Genomic DNA, 20,237 nt, shown 5'->3' on the forward strand with positions numbered 1-20,237 from the left:
AAGGGGGGGGGGGGGCAAGTAATAAAAAAATGACATTTTTTTCCTCTCCTCCAATTACTCTGAGTACAGTTGATTCATTTTGAAACAATATGCTCCACCAGGACATTTTTCCTGTTTTAAATCTCAACCAGAAAATTGAATTTCCTACTGTTTTTCTAATGGAAACCAAAATATTTTTGACACAAACCTATAGTCCTGATCACTTGACATTTTATTCTGTCTCATATGTTATACTGCCTACAATCCAGTATGCACTCAAACAAGTTAACCCCCTCCACATCTTTTGCAAATTTAAATTTACACTGGAGGAGCACAATGCCAAATATAAACCTACCTCCTTCTGCTGTTAAATGCATTAAAAAAAAGCTTTGTGAAAATACAAACTTCAACGTGTTACACTGAACACCAATAAAAAGTCCATCCATCCATTTTCTTCCGCTTATCCAGGGTCGGGTCGCGGGGGCAGCAGCTTCAGAAGGGAGGCCCAGACTTCCCTCTCCCCAGCCACTTCTTCCAGCTCCTCGGGGGGAATCCCAAGGCGTTCCCAGGCCAGCTGAGAGACGTAATCTCTCCAGCGTGTCCTGGGTCTTCCCCGAGGCCTCCTCCCGGTGGGACGTGCCCAGAACACCTCACCAGGTAGGCGTCCAGGAGGCATCCTTACCAGATGCCCGAGCCACCTCAACTGGCTCCTCTCGACGTGGAGGAGCAGCGGCTCTACTCTGAGTCCCTCCTGGATGACCGAGCTTCTCACCCTATCTCTAAGGGAGAGCCCAGCCACCCTGCGGAGGAAACCCATTTCGGCCGCTTGTACCCGTGATCTCGTTCTTTCGGTCATGACCCAAAGCTCATGACCATAGATGAGGGTGGGAACGTAGATCGACCGGTAAATCGAGAGCTTCGCTTTTTGACTCAGCTCTCTCTTCACCACGACGGACCGGTACAGCGCCCGCTTCACGGCAGACGCTGCCCCAATCCGCCTGTCGATCTCCCGCTCCCTTCTTCCCTCATTCGTGAACAAGATCCCCAGATACTTAAACTCCTCCACTTGAGGCAGGACGACCCCCCTGACCCGGAGAAGGCACTCTACCCTTTTCTGGCTCAAGACCATGGCCTCGGATTTGGAGGCACCGAGCCTCATCCCGGCCGCTTCACACTCGGTCGCGAACTGCTCCAGTGAGAGCTGCAGATCACGTTCCGGTGAAGCCAACAGGACCACATCATCCGCAAAAAGCAGAGATGCGATCCTAAGGCCACCAAAACGGATCCCCTCAACACCTCGGCTGCACCTAGAAATTCTGTCCATGAAGGTAATGAACAGAATCGGTGACAAAGGGCAGCCTTGACGGAGTCCCAATAAAAAGTAGTGAAGAATTTTACTTTTATAGGGATAGAAATCTGAAATGTGTGGCTTGCACATGTACTTTGTACCCTTAAGTGAATATTTGCTGAGGCAATCTTAATGTAGTTACAGATCCAATTATCTGGGTTTAACTTGATTCACATGTCCCTTAGTAAAAAACAAAACAAAACAAAAAAAAAACATAAAAAGAATTGGAACCAAAAAAATCATTCTACAATTAGTCAGCAATTATTGAGTTTAAAGAGACACGCCTCTCATTTCCCACATACTTAATACGTTTTTCTGTCCATTGCTAATTTTTTGACATCCAAAGTCAAGAGAAAGTTATATAACGTTTCTCCTTTTTAAAACATTCAGCTTATTGTCTGGCTGTACAGGCAAGCTCCACAGACCAACTTTGCCCTCGGAGTTTTACGCTAAAGTAGTGAAGACTTTTAGAAGTAGCACCTCAAAATGACAGTATAACTAAATAAATCAAACATCCACAATCATTTAAAACAGTATTTAAACATTTTACTAGGGAAAACCAGACAAACTAAAAGACTCTGGGCAACAAAATAAGGTTAACTATAACAGAACCAGCAAATAAATGTTAGAACATAACATAATTAGTGGCGACAAAAGTAAAAACCTTGATATAAACTAGGAACAACTTAAGAAAGTAAATTCTTCTGAGGAAGTTTTCATTTACTTGTGGCATTTGGAGGTGGATTCAGCTCAAACAGGGAGTAGCAGAATGTTTATGTAAACCTGAAATGAAGGTCAGTGATCCACGGGGGATGTGAGAGTTTCTACAGATCCCTGAAAGCAAAGAGAACAAACAATTAAAAGTTGCATTATACTGTATATACATTTACATTTCTCTACATAAGAGATCCCCTTGTCAAAGTTTGCCTAGAATGGGAGGCTTGTTCAAAGGTTAAATGATGAGTTTAAGCATGGCAATTCTCAGTGTTTTTCTAGTGGTGGAACTTGTTTAACATTCTTAATTGAGTTACATGTAAAATGTATTTAATTGCATTTTAATATAAAACCATATAGACAAAAACAGTGATTAGCTGCAGTAAATTTTAGCCAGTTAAAATCGCCATAATCCATGAATCAAATTTGATCTGTTAAAACTCCCGTTGTTTTTTTATGCATCAGATAAAAAAATAAATAAAACATTAGTTTCGTTAAAGTCAGAAAATATTAGGTTTTTTAAAATTATGGCAACAGTTTTAAAAAAAAGGGAGGATGGGGGGGATTGACATTTCAGAATCCCAAGACAAAAATGAAATTAGTCATCTCTGCAACACATTAACCTCCAATTAAAGGAATAGTTTTAAACTGCTGAATTTCAGGTTAATTACTATTTGGCTCTGAGAGGTCTGACTAACTTTCCACTGTTCATGGAAAAGGTTAAGAGGAAAACACGCAGAGCATGAACACATAGCTTTCGATGTTACTTCTAAGCAAATTAATACTCAAATTAATAATCTAAAGTACTTTGATATTTTGTAGAATTTCACACACACGTCACCTTGAGCAACACAATCTACTAGAAACCTAAATATAGAGATGAAGTGGCATTAACTTTGAGCCAGTAAAGCCATGAAAGAAAATACAAGCACACAACAGAGCTGGAAATGTAATTTACTTACATTAAAGGAGCTCAGAGTCCAGGGAGTCTGCTGATGGCTTGATGCTGGAGCTGGGTTGTGTCAGCAGCTTCGCTTTCCGGTTAAACTCCAGAAGCTACAAAAAGATTTTGCAAATACTTCACATCAGTGGTTCCACAGCAGTAACTGGACATTAAATACAAAAATAAAGCAAATAATAAAAAAGAATAGTAAAAAAACCATCAAGTTAAATCAGCTCTACTTTAAATTTTCAAACACTTGTGGTGTTTTGGTCCGTTTGTTTGGTTCAGACCAAAAGCGGACTATATCTTTTACATTTGGTGCAGTTCGTTTTCGCGTTCTGCTTTTTTTGCAAGCAGACTATAGTTTGTAAACAAAGCCAGGCGATTGGCGATCATTGCTCTCATTGGACAGACATGACATAAAGAAAGAAGAAGAAAGAAGAACATGGAAGTCCTCCACGCTCCTTTTCTGTTACCCACATTTGTGCTGTTATTAGAGCAGCAATATGAATGTGAAGAGCAGCTCATTCTATGGTATTTATCACTTGTAACAACTTTTATAATATGCGCTTTTCTCTGGTTATTTATAAAATATAAAAGGATGTAAAATAACAAAATCGAGGAAGGAACCTTCATCCTTTAGAAATTTCGATTTTATACCCTTTAAATAACATGAGAGAAAATATAGAAGAAAAAAATTCACACTCTGTATTTCAGTATTTGTCCAGATCTGGAATACTTCGGGACAAAGTTGGGAACCTTGATATGAGAACTTCTGCACCAGAAAAACATCTACACTAAATGTTTCTCTGGTGCCACACATGATTTAATCGAATGTGTCATTAAAACGCTGCTGTACATCATGATAGCAGGCTGAGAAGGTAAATCAATCTGTCAAATCAGGTGTGCTGGACCAGACAGACATCTTAAAAATGCAAGACTAGGGCTGGGAACCACTGATCTAAGGTATAATTATCTGATGGATAGTTTGGAATACTTCTGAAGAAGATTAATGGAAATCTGTCAGTGCAATTGAAAAAGGTAAAAAAAAAAAAGTAAATTTACCTTTTCCCTCAGGTTAGCCTTTATTTTCTCCTCTGTAAGGTGACGTTTCTTCTCTTCTGTTACCTTGGCTATCTTATCAAGAGTCTTACCCTGTGACGGTGTGGAGCTTAAGGTCTTAGAGTTGATGGTTTTCTTCCCTGCAACTCTGTTATCGATAGCAGCGGTTTCTGCAACATTTTTTCCCATAACAACCGTCTCTGCAGCCTTTTCTTTCATAGCAACCGTCTCTGGGGTTTTGTTCTCCGTAGAAACTGTTTCTGAGGCTTTTTTCTCTGCAGTCAATGTCTCTACAGGTTTTTTCTCAAAAGACTTTTCTACAGTTCTCTTCGGTGGCAAATTTTGAGTTGAACTTGCAGATTGTTTTCTCTTCTTTTTTTTATGAATCTTTCTTTTCAACTCCAACAGACTCCGCTCCCGATTCATTATCCATTGATTTCCCGTCACGCTGCTTGCAGAAGATGGTGTAGTATTGATGACCGTGAGGCAACGAGAACCAGAGGGTTCGTTGCTCTGGCCTTCACTCCTAGACAAGTCTGGATTCATGAACAGCATGAAGTCATTAACTGAGATTTGTCCAGGTTGGTTGGGAAGCCTCATATCTCCCAATACCGAGTGCCACTGTGAACGGGACGGCAGCGCATGACTCTGATTTGGATCAAATACCCAATTAGAGTTCATAGCACTGTTATAGGCATTGTAGTAGTTCATATACTGAGCATATTGGTACAAACTGTAATCGGTATATGTGGAAGGAGCACCGTAAGGAGAAGGAAAAGGATGCTGCTGGTTTCTGTAACTGGGCCTCTGGGCGTCTTTACTGGCCTCAGTCCTGCTGTGCCGCTTCCCTCCGTCTCTGCCTCTGTCATGAGAACGTCTATGTGCATCTCTGCTGCGAGAGCGCCGACGCCGGCGGCCCCGAGGGCTACGACTACGGCTTCTAGAGGCATATCTAGAGGAAGTTGAGGAGGAAGAGGAAGAGTAGAAAGACGACGACGACGAGGATGAGGAGGAGGAGCGGGACCTACTGTGTTTTTTATGGGACAGCGTACGCTGACTTTCCTGTTCCATCCTGCTTTCGCTCGTCTCCCTACCTTCATTCTTCCTTCCATACAGCCTCTCCTGAGTGCGATCTGTTAGTTTTGTCAATTCCTCCACGTCCAGATTCAAACCCAACGTTTTAAGAATGCTCTGCACTTGTTTCTGCTTCTCATCTATTCCCAAGGTTTCCTTTTCCTCTTCCTTCTTCTTTTTCACTTCAAGGGCAAGCTCTGGTTGACTACCTGAGTACAAACTGCTCCTTTTTTTAACTTTCTTTACATCAACGTCTTCAGGCGAGGACGTCTCTTTATTGTCATTTTTTGATTTCACACTGCTGATCCCACTGCAGCCTGGCAGCGAGAGTCCAGTGTCGGACTTTTGGTTTTCACTCTTGGGGGCCTTTTTCAAACAAGAGGGAGAGGTTTTTGGAAGATCATCTACCTCATCTTTGATCATCTTACTGAGCTTGGTGATGTCCAGTCCACTGTTGAGCAGACTCACAAAGCGCTCAAAACCCTTGTTATAACTGCTCTTGCTCTTGAGACCTCTGTTCTTCTCGCTCTCACTTTTAAGAGTTTTACTGACACCGCTCTCTGGCTCAGAAGCTCTATCGTCACTGTTCGTGTGCCCAGAACTTCTGTTTGCACCGCTATCGGACTCAAAATTTGGTTTCATGCTGCCCTCGCCTTCAAGGATTCGATCAACGCTGCCCTTGCTGACGCTCCTCTTGGTTTCAGAACTTCTGTCGAGAATCTTTTTAATCCCAGAACCTTGATTCGCACTGCTCTCGCGGTCACAAACTCTGTGGACACTGCTCTTGCCTTCAGAAGGTCTGTTAAGGTTGTTCGCGTCCTCAGAACCTCCATCAGCTCCGTCTTTACAATCAGAACTTCTTCTCTTGACTTCAGATCGTCGGCTGATGGCACTCTCGAGGTCTGAGCCTCTGTCAACACTTTTCTTGTGCTCATAAGCTCTGCTGTCACCAGTTTTGCCCTCATTGCCTCTTTTTGGACTTGTCTTGCAGTCAGAATGCTTGTCGACACTTTTCTCGAGATCAGAATGTTTGTTTTCACTTTTCTCGTGGTCTGAATGTCTGTCGGCTTTGCTCTTGCTCTCAGATTTTCTGCTTGCACTGCTCTTACTCTCAGAATGTTGCCCCGTATGCTCAGAACCTCGACTGGCTCTGCTCTCGCCCTCGGGACTCTTGTTGGTACTGCTCTCCTTCTTTGTTCTATGAGGGTCGCTGTGGCTGGGAGGAGTTAGCGACATGTCAGGGATCTGAAAAAACATTTAAGACACACAACAGATTAAATATGAATTTAATCTGGGAATAATATACCAAGTACGGGTGTGCAATGTGGACTTAAAAGTTTTATTACTATATTTTCTGCTGCTATTGTGATAATAACATAATTGACGATCAGATCTTCCACAAACTAATTTCCTTGCCAAACTTGAAATATTTGATAAAAACTTCAATTGAAGTTGGACATACCATATTATCCTGAGCTAACCATTTTGGTTTATCTTTAAACAGCTCTGATAAGTACAAAGAGGGAATTCAGAGCAGAGTCCAAGTAAGTGACGACTATCAGGCCGACCATTTTTAATACATTTATGACGCAAGCTATTTGCCCACATACAATTACAACCCAAGATTAAACGTATCCACCAAACCTCTAGTATCTTAATTTTTGGTTTTCATTAGATCCAAGTTATAATAATAATATAAAAAAATGTACACAATTAAACACTCTACAAATGCCAGTTTCCATATAGAAGAAAAACTCTTACAGGATGTACCGTGGTGTTCAAGTTGGGAGCAGCTCCTTTGTTGAGAACACTGAGTAAGCGCTCATATCCCTTGCTTGTGGTGCTCTCCTGCCTTTCAGGGGAAGTAATGCTGCGGCCAGGAGGCAGCAGAGGGACGTCAGGACCCTGTGAATCATCCCACATTCATAAAAATGTATAAAACAGTAGTTAATCTGGCAATAAGTAAGCTAACATTTAGCAGGATAGACAGTTCTTTAAGTTTTTGTCTCTCTCTCTTTTGTCTTTTCAGAGATTTGAGGTGCTCCAACTCTCCCAGTGTCACAGTATTTTAACGTAATCTGGAATCGTGTTCAAATACGTTTATCAATAAAACTTGATGAAAAACAACATTATTCTGTATGAACAATTCTTGTCCTTTTAATGGTGCTGTAAAACATAGCCATTATAGATTTCTCCAGTTTTTGCATCTTTGTCATGCTTAATTGTTTCAGATCAAGCGTATTTTAACACTAGATGAAGATAAACCGATTAAACACATAAACAGTCCAGTGGAATGAAAAAGCAACAATAGAAGAAATCTTTAAGGGGCAAACATTTTTTCACAGCTCTGTAAGTGAAAACCAACACAATGTACCGTTTTTTTCATGTTAGGGACTGCTGCTGCTACTGTCTTGAGAGCAGTGAGTAAGTGCTCGTATCCCTTGTTGGTGGTGCTCTCATCCTCCTCCCGCTGCTGCTTTGCAGGCGAAGTAATGGTGTGGTCAGGAGGAGGCAGAGGGTCATCTGAAAGCTGAGAAACATCACACACTCATCAACATCGAGAAAACAAGAAATTATGTTCACCTTTTCGGCTCGGACGTATCTTTTAAGAGCAGTCAAGATAACACATCAGTCGAGTTGAGGTTGTTGGGCGGCCAGGGAAGTTACATTTCATGTGCTTCATTCATTCCATCTGTTTTGGGAGTCATTTTCCACTTTAAACACAGTTATATGAATTCAAAGTTAATACCAGTACTACCAATAACATTGAAACATCCCCACAGCATGAGGCTGCCATCATCATGCTTTGCTGTTGTTGCAGCATTTATGGGTTTTCAAGCTTTAGAGTAAAACTAGAGTCCTGGTTAAGCTCTAGACTGGGAATTTGCTTTACATATTTTACCACATTTACGCATCACTGTCCTCAATTGGGGTTATTAACATTTCTATTCAGATGCATATTTTTATTGTTTACCCAATGCATGTAATAGCCCTTGTTATACGTTTGACATTCTTTATTTATTTATTTTTTTGTTGATGTGATGTCGATGTTACATTTTAACATCTATGTGCATACGGCAGATATACCATGTTTTTCAGGTTGAAGTCGGCTCCTCTGTTGAGCACATTGAGGAAGCGTTCGAAGCCCTTAGCAGCGTTGCTTTCCTCTTTGGCCGGCGAAGCAACAGCCCGGGAGGTGAGAGGTGGAGGAACATCAAGGATCTGTCAAACATCAGGCATGCATCAATAATACAAACACATTGACAGCGGGAGAAACACCAACAGCAATTTTATTAGCTTCTTTAAACAATCCTTCCAGAACAGGTTTCTGTGAAGAGATGGGAACTACACATATAAATTCATATTATGGTAGCACAGCTGGATAATAAAAGCAGATGTGAAAAATTCTAAGAAGACAAAAACAATTTTTAAATCCTTTTTGGTCTGTCAGTTTGTTTTTGAAACGGCTAAAAAAAGCGAAATCTAAAACATGCAACTGTGTATATACACTATATATTTTTGTCAGGTTGTGCATAATTTCCCCAATTAGTGAATCACAAGAGAAACATATGCAAGATGACTAATTTTATTGTTAAGGTTAACAGTTATATTCTGATTTCAAATCCATTATCCTCGTCTATACATATACTACATTTTTAGAAGGTTTTAGATCATTTTAAATGCATGTTTTGTAATCTGGATGGGATTTCTTTCTGTTGTATTTATAAAACGTTTAATACAAACCTTCTCTCTGTTGGGCGGTAAAACACCAGGGTCCCTGAGTCTGCGTGCCTTTAATGCCTTCACTCTGAGCTTCAGTGGATGGTGCTGCTGCTTCACTTCATTTTTTCTCAAAACTGCAGCTTTTGCTTTTAGTTTACATAACTTAACCTGGCAATCAAAAGATACAAGTAGAAGATGTAATAATCACTGCTTGAATTCATTACAGATATTCTCTCATCCAAACCAGATCAAAAAAATATGTATTTTTTATAAATACTCCTTAGCAAGTGGCATCTCAAGAATATGGTCTTTATAGCAATAAAAAAAACACTTTTTTGGAATCCAGCAGAACTACCAACTCTAATTAATCATGAAAACTTAGCCTTTTAAAGTTACACACAGTCTAAGTTTTTCAAAGCAATTTATTCTAAGATTCAGTAAAACATATGTATGTATTTAAACTCGTACTTCAATTTTGATTGAGTTAGGTTTAGAGAACGATGTCAACTATAAACTAAAAGTTGCCTGTCTAATTTTTATCTTTAAAAATCATTACAATAATAGCTTATATATTACTTAAAACCTAGGGTTAGCACATTAATACCAAAATAAGTATGAATTATGTATGTAACTTTTATCAAAGTCTACTCAGATCTGCACATAAAACTTTATGGACTTTACCTTGGAGAAAAAGCTGAATGAGCGTTGCTGCAAGATCTCTGTCACCCTGTCTCGAAGCGATTCAGGATTGTAAGCATCAAACTCCTGGTCATCTGGAGAATCTGGAGTCTTCACAATCATCTCAATTGCTTTGATGGCGATGTTGGTTTTCTTATGCATAATCTGCTCATGTAACTCCTGAAGCTCTCGCTTCTTTCTCGCCAACTCAGGATCTTCCTCATCCTCTGAGTTGAATGGGTTTCCGTCTGGGTCTGGGGAGTTCTGGGATGGGGAACTGGGTTCCTTCCAGGCTACACCACCGCTGTGAGGCTGAACAGCAGTGTACATAGGGCGTGTTTGCCAGTGATCAGTAATCCTTGGGACTCTCTCTATCCTGTTGATGTTGACAAGCCTCTGTTGATCTGGCTCCAGCCTTTGAGTAGGAAAACTCCATGCATTGTCACGTGTATCCATCGTACAGTTTCACAGTTTACAGAGGCTCTATGGACATAAAACATACATACACACGTTAAACAGGGTACTGAAATCACGACCCCACAGGTAAACGCTCAAAACAGAATAATTCACTTTAGCTAGTGACACCAAAACACTCGAGAATTAGCGTTTAAAAGCCTAGCTTGGTGGAACGGTGTTTGACTTAAGCAGATATAAAAGTATAACATAATTAGATTCTAGTTCAAATACAGGCAACGGAAAATTGGAAATGATTAAAAAGTGTTTACAGAGAGGATAGCATAGAAGCTAACAGGTTTACCTTCTGTTGGAAAACCGTCATCTGCGACACAACCGAATAGCTGTTTTTATCAAAAACATAAATAAAGTGAGCTCCAAAAAAGCTTGCTGTGACAATACGTAGACGAAATCAACCTTCTTTGGTGGAAAAAGGTTTGGTCAAAATAAATCTGCCATAAACTGTTCTTGAGAGCAAAAGAACAGTATCTTTAAGGCGTTAAAAATTATGAGAATTGTTCAACAGCGCCACCTGTGTGGTGGAGGACCACCACTGCAAAAACACGTTGAGGAGATACCTAAAGGAAAAAATATTCGTTGTCTGAAACGGAAACTTATATGAGCTAAATGAATACATCGGTCATTTTAGAATCAGGAAAAAGTCAACTAAACCCTTCCAGCTGTTAAAACTACATAAATACAAAATCTGTTAACAACCCATAAACCCGTCATAATTTAAAAATGTTTTTAAGTGAAAGCAAGACAAAATTTACCTCAACTCTGTAATACTACACAGTAAACAGACACAGATTTACCTGAGAATAACTGATTCATAACATTACAATTTGTGTGTTTTTAAAGACAAAATGTCAGTTAGAATGAAATGATAATAAAATACAATACAGAAGACATTTACTTCAAGCAATCAGAACTAAAGATGATTTAACAAGATTTTCAAGTGAGCGAGGAACTTTTTTTTTTAACCCAGAAACTGCTTTTACATCATATTATTTTACATTATGGTTGCATTAAGCTGGCAAGGCCCAACAAACTTAAATGACCATAGCAATAGCAGTAAAGTAGGATGCATATTTCAAAAAACATATTGTACAAAAAAAAATGGGAAAAGTGTATGTATACTTGAAAAGTGAATGTATAAATAAAAAAAAAAGTTTCCTGTTATTCTTAATATTGTACCAAGTGTACACACCAATCAGGCACAACATTATGACATGATAGAGTAGTGGATAAGCATGAAGATGTTATCAGCATATCCTTTAAATCCTGCAAATTATAAAACAAGACCTTAAAAAACAGATAGGTAGGACAACTTGAACTTGTTGCAATCCTGCACCAAATTTGCCATTTGGGATAATTAAGCTGCTGAAAGAAATCAAGGCAATCTATCAACGTCAAGTGTACACTGATTGCTACAATGCTAAGTTAAGTTGCATGTACGTCAAAGGAACAGCCCCAAAGAATCACAGTGCCTCAAATGGTTGTGTAATTTCTATGGTGCATCTTTTATGACTGAGGTAAGCAGAGTACCGCCACCTGGTTATCCACGTGATGTAAAAAAAAAAAGTGTTTAATCAGATCAGGCCAGCTTGTTTGATTATAATACAGCGTATTTCTATTGCTCTTGCTTCCATTATTTCTGCAGCCATGATCAAGGATTAGCGTTGGCACCCTAGATGTTCTGGGGTCATACAGTTCCATATGCAACAAACTGCGAAACACTAATCAGACTGAAACCTTTCTACCAGAACCAGTATCAACTTCTTTAGCAATTTAACTTTTATATGGGATTAGGCAAGACAGCTTTTGCTTGTTGCCAGTCTCTACTTCTGCTTTCAACCACATTTGAATAAGAAATGTTTGTGGAAACTGCATAATTTTTAAAATCTTGACAATGGTAAAAATAGCAAAATGGACTAAAAATTGCAAGACCGTATTGTTATTAAAAGAACACCCACTTTCACTGCATAAAAAAAATTGTAATAAAAGAACAATTGCTTCAAAGTTTCCTTTGAATAACTTTTTAATGTTGTACACTTCATATTATTAAACAAGTGGCAACTACAAGCACACAAATAATGAGGTAAACCTGACAATTCAATAATCTGTCTTTATGTTAACAAAATCAGTCCAAAAAAAAAAAGGAAATATATGCATGCAAAAGAACATTTTTCTAAGCCAGAGTTGGACTCGTGGCAGAATTCAGAATTTATTAACTTTGGATACCAAACAGATGTCAATTGTTAGGCACTAAACTCAACTGCTGGTTCAGTTATGATAGATGTCCAGTATTTATTCTCTTTCATCAAATGCAATAATGTGTCATTCCTAGGTGGAAACGATGACTTCAAGCAAAATCTATTTACTTTATGACCATGAACTGAACAGTTTTATTTTTATTTTTTACAAATTACCTCCAACCAGGTCACATTGTTTGTTTTGTGCATTTTACAAAACAAATAAGAAAAAGCTACAAACTATGTCTATTTCAGTGTTTTCCAAATAATAAGAAAAAAGCATATAAGCGATGACATATCACACTTACTTAATAACCTGCAGGAAGCGGGGCCTTCCTTGCGTTCTTGATATTTGCTTTGTTTTCATGGCCAGTTGAGCATCTACGTTTGTTGGATCGGAAAGCTGCAGGTTCGGTGGGAATGACGGTCTCCCCTGAGGGAGCAGCGGAGGAAAGACATTTGGAGGTGGAAAGGGAGGATGAGGGAGCATGGGATTCACATGGGGAAGGAAACTTCCTGGTCCTGCAGGAGGCGGGAAAGGAAGCGGAGGTGGAGGACCAGTCAGGTATGACGGTGGTGGATGGTTGATGGGAGTATACGGTAGCCTTGGAGGAATTAGAGACATCAGTGCCGGAGAAGGTTGCCTTACAGCAGGGATAGGTATGGAAGAAACATTCAGTACAGGGATGCTCTTCACTGTGCTTACTTGACTCTCCTCACTGCTCTGACCATCCTCAAAAATCCTCCTTTTTAACTCTGAACTGCGTTCAGATCGCTGCAGGTCTGCTTCGTCCCTTGGATTGCTTAAGGAGTCTCTCCTTGTATAAAAACTTTGATGTGGTTGGCTAAAACTAGAGCTGCTTGACGACGATCTACTTCTGCGTCCCTCGGTGAACATCTGTCCAACGCCTCTTTCTCTACTTAATCTGCGGCCACGCTCGTTATCCCTCTTACCATAAAGACGTTCCTGAATTCGATGGGACATTTGACCGAGTTCCTCCAATCCCAAATCCACGCCGATAGCCTGCAAAACATCTTGCATTTGCTTGCGCTTTTGCTCATCTTCAGGTGTCATAGTCGTCTTTTCCACCGAAGGGGATTTGCTGCCAACAGACACGACATTCCTGTCTGGACTAGCGGACCGATGATGAGGAAGCGGAGATGTCGACCTGAGGGAGCCCTTGCTTTCGTTCCAGTAGCTGTTGTCTTTGTATGATTTCTGTTGCCTCTCAATGCAACTGGGAGACCACTGTTGATCTGCAACTTTCACAAAAGACCTCGGAATAATGGGCCCATCACACTGTGGTGTAGGGCTCTGACTTACTATCTGAGTGAGAACGTCAACATTCACGCCTTTGTTGAGCACTTCAAGAAAGCGTTGGAAGCCTTTGGACGACTTGTCGTCAGGGAGTGCGGCTCTCTGTGGAGGGGCGTCGCTTTTAAAAGACTGATGGGAAACATAGAAGCCACAACTTCAGAATTCAAAACATTGTTTCAAGAATGAGGCAGAGATTCTGCTGACGTTTTCTGATCACAGCGAAATTAATAAGAACTGCAGCAATCTTTCTGTGTTTAAAGTTGTCAGGCAAGGAAAAAAAATAGGAACTTTATATTTTAGTGACAAAAACGTAAATAGTGCTGTTTTACATTGCATATCAGGAATCACATGTCCTATAAAATGAACACATGAATAAAACCAGAAACTGGCCTTCCAGTCTGCGTGTTACTCCAATTTAACTCGCATGAAAGCATAGATTTGATTAGTTATCTGGTAGAGACATACCAGAAAAATTTAAAGACAATTATCACATAAAGACAATTACAAAGTCAGCCTTCTGTCAGAATAAAATCATGTCTTCTGATAGAACATTTCGAGGATTAAATAACTAACGTCTCTACAAAACGTCTCGAGAAACTCAACCATGTATTTATCTTTAGTCACACTGAATACTGCAACAGTGTCCTCACAGGCCTACTTAAAAAATAATAATTAAGACAGTTGCAGCTGATCCAGAACGCCGCTGCTAGCATTTTCACTAAAACCAGGAAGATAGAGCATATCAAACCAGTCCTAAAGTCCCTACACTGGCTCACCGCAAGCCAGAGAATAGACTTTAAAATACTGTTGTTAGTTTAGAAATCACTGAACAGCTTGGCACCAAAATACATTATACAGCTGCTGTCATATGAATCTTCCAGATCACTCAGGTCTTCTGGTTGTGGTCAAAAAGCTAAAGTGAAAAAAAAAACACCTAAGAAGACAACGTACCTGTCCACTGGATCCATTTAGAGGCACCGTGGTTCTGCTTTCATAATATTCATCATAATACCCAGATGTCGAGGGGTTGGGTATTCTCTCTCTTCTCTTGGCTTGAATCTATTACATATTTGAACATTTTTACTCATCAAATAAACTTAATTTTAAATGTAATGTCTGTCAAAAGCATTAAAACTCACAACTGACCTTTGTAGCGTCGTCTGGTGAGAGGGTCTTCTCTAGCAAATACCCAGGTCTCCTATTCTGATAAGCACTTCCTTCAAAACGATCAGATGAATCTCTGTCACAGAAATCCTTATACTGGTATTTGTGAGGCAACTCTTCACGTTGACTCCTGGATCTGGAATATGGTGACATTTTCCTGTATCTGGCATCATCTTCATGTGACGACGAATATCCTATCTGCTGGTTACGTGAAAAACTTGCTGGTGACAGCCTGTGAGCTTTCTCTGGGGAATCCCGTTTATATCTATAATCCACATCACCTTCTTCTGTTTGCCTTCGCCTTTTCACTTCAGGCACATCCCAACCAGGTGGGGACAAAAGCCTCCTCTCCGGGCTCTTTCTACTCCACTCTCTGCTTACTGAATCTGAACTGCAGAGTGTTTTAGGAGACAAGCTGTAATCTTGACTTTTGCTCAACCTGGTAGTGCTACCGTGTCCTTCGCTGCTGTATTTATAATAAGAGGCCCGAGGAGTATTACTGCAGAAGTCGTGCCTGTCTTCCCGTCTGTCATCGTAATCATCCCACTTCTGTCTTGAATTTCTGTCACCATCCTGCCGCCTGTAGCTGTAGTCAGATCCTTGTGAATACATCCTTTCACATTTAAGGCTAAAAAGAAAGGGAAAAAAAGAAAGGTTATTTTGTGTCTCGTGAACCATTTCCATCTATATTAGACCATTATTCTTTTGAAAGGCCAAATGGAGGCCCTTTGGGCAAAGTACAACAGATTTCCATTCATATCCTGCTCTTGATACCTTGCACTAGCAAAAGAAGAAAAAGCAAAAAGGCCCACAACATGATAGACCCTCCACAGTTACTAACAGTGGTCATATGGTGAATGTCCACAACCCATTCATCGTTTTGCTGCCCACATGGTGAGTCGTCTGCTATAAGCTCCACATTAGTCTCATCTAACAAATTATCCTTATTAAGGGCTCCAGTCACACATTGCACCTAGTTGAAATGTAAGATAAAATTGATTGAAGTTGACCAATTCTGTCAGTTCATAAACAGAATAACCGGTTGTCATATCTCGAACTATACGGTAAAATATGCAAGAAGTGTAGAATAACCAAGTCCGTTCACCACCATTGTCAATTAAATGGTCCAAATTTCTTACGAGGATCAGTTTCTCTAGCCGACGGGGCTGTGCTGAACTGGGTGCTAACTTCAGCGGTGCTCCTCAGCTAAAATGACGCTAACCGTTCAGAGGTCAAATGCGATATAGTCTGAAGATTCACACTTTACAAATGTAACACAAGCTGTAAGTAACAGACTGATGATTTAAGACGAAAGCAATGCATTTAGTTAAATCAATTTAAAATGGGCTGCTGTAAAGAGCGAGGTGAGTTTTGTTTATGCATCTACTTAATACTATCCCGTTAAATTACCGTTTACGTGGGATGACTCCACTTTCTTGAAGCAGTTGTATTCCTTTAAAATTAAAATAAAACGCCTAAAGACGATTAAGCAATTAATTAATGCGCTTAACTCTGCAATATCATGTAATAAACGAATGAAACCGAAGTTATGCTGGAAAAAGGCCGTTTGGTTTCTACTTACTTCCTCCAAAATATTGCCCCTTCTGGTAGGAGGATGAATGACTTCTTATTTTTCCTTAGTAGAGTTTGGCTCCTGGCTATGGAGAGCCAGTTAATGGTCCATATTTAAAAAAGGGAAAAAAAACATGCATTTATCTTTAGTCACACACACACACACACACACACACACACACACACACACACACACACACACACACACACACACACACACACACACACATATATATATATATATATATATATATATATATATATATATATATATATATATATATATATATATATATATATATATATATATGAGTGATTCTTGATAATAGGGACAAATCAGGTCCTATGGATAAAGCTGAGCACAACAATGTATATTTTCCAGGTGTTTGCTGAATAATATGTTTTTATTTTAAACATTGTAGTCGGTGGATGATGCCTGTAAAAGCCCTTGTCCAGGAGCAGAACTCAATACATTATAATAGTTTAAAACAATTAAAGAAATACTAAAATTATATATTATGACAATTAAGTATAAGTAGTCATATAAATAATTATAAAGGTATCAATAAATTGAATTGAAAATCTTTTTATATATTTTCCAACTCCATTGAAATTTGTCCCTAGTTTTTGTTAACACCGTCAGAAATGAAAAGAATGTAAAAAAAAAATCGGGCATTATTGGAGGGCACCAGAACCTCTGAGGACCCCATGACCACTTCTTTTCTCTTCCTTTGCTAAGAGGGCTAGTTAGCTCTGGTTAGCTTATGTTATTCTTTAGTTTTTTCTTCTTTTTATTCCAAAGTTGTTTGTCACAACCATGATGTGTCAACTCCATAACTGATCATTTACAAAATTTTGATAACATTTTGTGAAATAAAAGCTTAATTTTGGTAAAATGTAAAGATTTCATGGACCTGATGAGCTACAATATGGCCTCCTTCAGAATAACATCATATAAACTGAGGTAGTTTGGTTTTTTGTCTACTCCGTCAGATGTCAACTCCATCAGAGTTTTTCTGACTCTTTCAGTGAAACTGTCAAATATCACTTAAATGTGCAATTAATTCATTTTAATATATTGTACATAAATTGCATTACTTCACATGTACCAAGTTTTTCATTTTACTCACTAGTTTGTCACTACCTTCAGTTCTGTGTCAACTCCGTCATGCAGTGTCAACTCCATCAGATGGACTTCTGTTGTTTTTTGTTTTAAATAATATTTATTTTGTTTCTTGAGAAGCATTTGTCCGTAAAATGAGTAAAAATATCACTAATAGGGTCATTAAAAATTATTTTTTATTTATTTTTGTCAGATGGTGATGACAACGTTCTAGGTCAGGTTGATTAAAAATTTAATTTAAAAAAAATGTTGCAACTGGGAGCCTGTACCTTAGCATCTTTACATTTTCAAAACATTATATAAAATAAGATAGATAAGAATGCGGTGGTAAGAAATAGATTATGATCCCTACTCCGATTCAGAAGGTGGCGGTAATGCACCTAAAAGCTGTTTGCCAGCCAACCGCCAAAACAAAGAAAGAAAAAGCTCAAGAAGAAGAACACGAAGAAGCAGAAGAAGAAGTCTTTCAATTCAATGTAGCTGATTAGCGTAGAATTAATCTATACTGCTTACAGAGTCTAATTGTTTTATGTTTGACTTGTAATTTATTGAGAAGCTGGACTGTGAACCGCAGTGTTTGACTCGGGTTTGAACAGCAGCTCGGAGAGAATGAAGGTGAAGATAAGGCAGTGGAACGGAGTGGCCTCCTGGTCCTGGGTGGCTAACGATGAAAACTGCGGCATCTGCAGGATGCCTTTCAACGGCTGCTGTCCGGACTGTGAGTACCTGAGCAGGGGGCTGCTGTCCTACATACACAACTTAATGTTAGCCTAAAGTCCAAATACCCTTCATGTACTAAACATGTAGCTCAATTTCCTTACAACTCATAAAACCCATTCATTTGAATATTTTTGAAACCCTAATGTTCATATTAGATAAAAGAATTGTGACCACATCTAAGTGATGAATGGCGAATCAAAAAAGTAGGACTGGGCTAAATATTGAACAACTTTGGATCCTTAAGACATCGAGTTTTTAATATAACAGTTTAAATAAACTGTATGGGTGTCTAACTATTCAAAATATATTTGTGTGCAACATCCTGTATGTAGCTGCCCTGTAAAGCTTATTACATTTTCTTTAATTTGTAAAAGATGGCCAATTGTCTGCTGTACTAATCTCATCAGCTGAGATCAATCCACATTGCAATAAGTTTTTTTCTTTTCGTAATTTTAAAGGCCAATCAAAAATGCTTGAGAAAGGAAGCTAAATGCTTTAGAATCAACCTATTATCAAGTAGTATCTGAAAATCGTTGCTATGACAGTGTTTGTGGTGCAATGACTGCCAATAACATCATACACTGAAATAAAGGCTTAGTATTTAGCATTGTATCTTTGGGTTTAGATTATGTACCTCTGTTGTGTGCACTCTTAATGGTTTTGTAATATATTTCTTATTTTGCAGGTAAAGTTCCTGGAGACGACTGCCCGCTGGTCTGGGGTCAGTGCTCTCACTGTTTCCACATGCACTGCATCCTGAAGTGGCTGAACTCCCAGCAAGTCCAGCAGCAGTGCCCCATGTGTCGTCAGGAGTGGAAGTTCAAAGAGTGACTCCGGTTGACTATGTGAACTATAAAGATGGACGCTTCACAGGAATTGAAGAATTCACAGGAATTCTCTCTCTCTCTTTTTTTACCTCCTGTAAACCGCAGAGTTTCCAGTTTGTTTAATGCTGTGGATATTTTTGATATAATTTCTGTTAAGTTTGTGATAAAGTCTTAACACACAACATAACTTTCAGGAACAACTTGGATGAAAACATTCATGACTGGTTGATGTTTCTGGAAAACCTGCTTTTAAACTGCTTAATTAATTTGACATAGATGCACTTTTTAATCTCTTTTAACTTGCAGCAGGACTAAATGAAAATTTACTCACTGTTTTTTTTTTTCTTCAAGAAATCTGACCCAAAGCATTTCTGTCCAGTTTTTGATGCTGCAAGAAATCTTCTTGTTCCTACACAATTAAAGCACGTTTGAAGCAGAAAAATACATCCTGGTTGGAGTCGAATATTAATATCAGACCCAAGACTGATGGTGTTATTGGATTGAGCAGAGGCTACCGATCCAGGTTCCACTTTCCTGTGCTGTATCAGCTGGTATTGGACAGAAAGTTCATGTTTGGAGTCAAACAGTTGTTGCACATCATATTATTAATAAAATACATGTAATGAAATAAATTATGTTTGTAAAACAGCTAGTGGTTTTGTATACAAAAATGAGTAAATAAAACTAATACAAAAATGGCAACCAAGCAAACTCAACGACTAGTGATTGTCACAAAGCTTACAGCTCATGTAATTGAGGGCCCTTGTTGACGTAACAATCTTCTTGCAGTTTCAAAATTATGCCACTAGATGTCACGGTTACTCTGGTTTTACTGTGGTAAAACACTAAAATCTCCAACTCCCAAACATAAATGAGAATTACACAAATGTGACAATATTCTTCATGATAATTTACTGATAGAAAAAAAACACAGATCCTTTGTGCCTGCTGTAATGCCAACAAGCACACCTTGAAAATTTTGATCAGTTATGTCATTTTGACTTATTGCCAGACAAAAAGGTAATGTGCCTATTGTGTACAGTAATATTCAGTAAATTAGAATATGCATTTTGATGAGGCTTGTCAGATTAAAACTACCTGCTGGAAATAACCTTTATGGTGGTGTTGAGCATAATTTTAATTAAGCCCTCTGTTCTGCATTAACTATGTTTTTTATTGGTTTAATATAATATTCTAATCTTAAATGTGTATTAAGAGTATTATTAATAACAATAATAGTAATAATAATAAAATCATCATAGTAAATATAAAATAAGGCTTTAA

At 38.8% G+C, this 20,237-nt stretch overlaps 3 protein-coding genes across 5 annotated transcripts; 1 reads left to right on the forward strand and 2 right to left on the reverse strand.

Moving 5' to 3' along the window:
* Nucleotides 1-1,851: 1,851 nt before the first annotated feature.
* LOC103463440 (uncharacterized) lies at nt 1,852-13,661 on the reverse strand. 3 transcript variants are annotated; one of them, XM_008406801.2, is made up of 9 exons: nt 13,554-13,661; nt 9,525-10,004; nt 8,865-9,011; nt 8,208-8,342; nt 7,495-7,650; nt 6,882-7,025; nt 4,050-6,365; nt 3,004-3,097; nt 1,852-2,161 (listed from the first exon to the last, which is right to left on the reverse strand). In XM_008406801.2, the coding sequence occupies exons 2-8, from the start codon at nt 9,975-9,977 to the stop codon at nt 3,005-3,007; spliced, it is 3,444 nt and encodes a 1,147-aa protein (XP_008405023.2). In that variant the 5' UTR covers nt 9,978-10,004; nt 13,554-13,661; the 3' UTR covers nt 1,852-2,161; nt 3,004. The 3 variants fall into 3 exon arrangements, with proteins under 3 accessions (XP_008405023.2, XP_008405029.2, XP_008405015.2); XM_008406807.3 differs by lacking the exon at nt 13,554-13,661 and adding an exon at nt 10,279-11,895 and having other exon boundaries at nt 6,891-7,025; XM_008406793.3 differs by lacking the exon at nt 13,554-13,661 and adding an exon at nt 10,279-11,895.
* On the reverse strand, nt 11,998-16,396 carry LOC103463462 (uncharacterized). The gene is made up of 4 exons (XM_008406821.3): nt 16,294-16,396; nt 14,694-15,339; nt 14,499-14,606; nt 11,998-13,676 (listed from the first exon to the last, which is right to left on the reverse strand). The coding sequence occupies exons 2-4, from the start codon at nt 15,321-15,323 to the stop codon at nt 12,534-12,536; spliced, it is 1,881 nt and encodes a 626-aa protein (XP_008405043.1). The 5' UTR covers nt 15,324-15,339; nt 16,294-16,396; the 3' UTR covers nt 11,998-12,533.
* Nucleotides 16,397-17,810: 1,414 nt separating this feature from the next.
* On the forward strand, nt 17,811-19,655 carry anapc11 (APC11 anaphase promoting complex subunit 11 homolog (yeast)). The gene is made up of 2 exons (XM_008406778.3): nt 17,811-18,124; nt 18,812-19,655. The coding sequence occupies exons 1-2, from the start codon at nt 18,016-18,018 to the stop codon at nt 18,955-18,957; spliced, it is 255 nt and encodes an 84-aa protein (XP_008405000.1). The 5' UTR covers nt 17,811-18,015; the 3' UTR covers nt 18,958-19,655.
* The last annotated feature ends 582 nt before the right edge of the window (nt 19,656-20,237 follow it).

Source organism: Poecilia reticulata, chromosome 1 (assembly GCF_904066995.2).
Source record: "Poecilia reticulata chromosome 1, P_reticulata-male-v2, whole genome shotgun sequence".
NCBI lineage: Eukaryota > Metazoa > Chordata > Actinopteri > Cyprinodontiformes > Poeciliidae > Poecilia > Poecilia reticulata.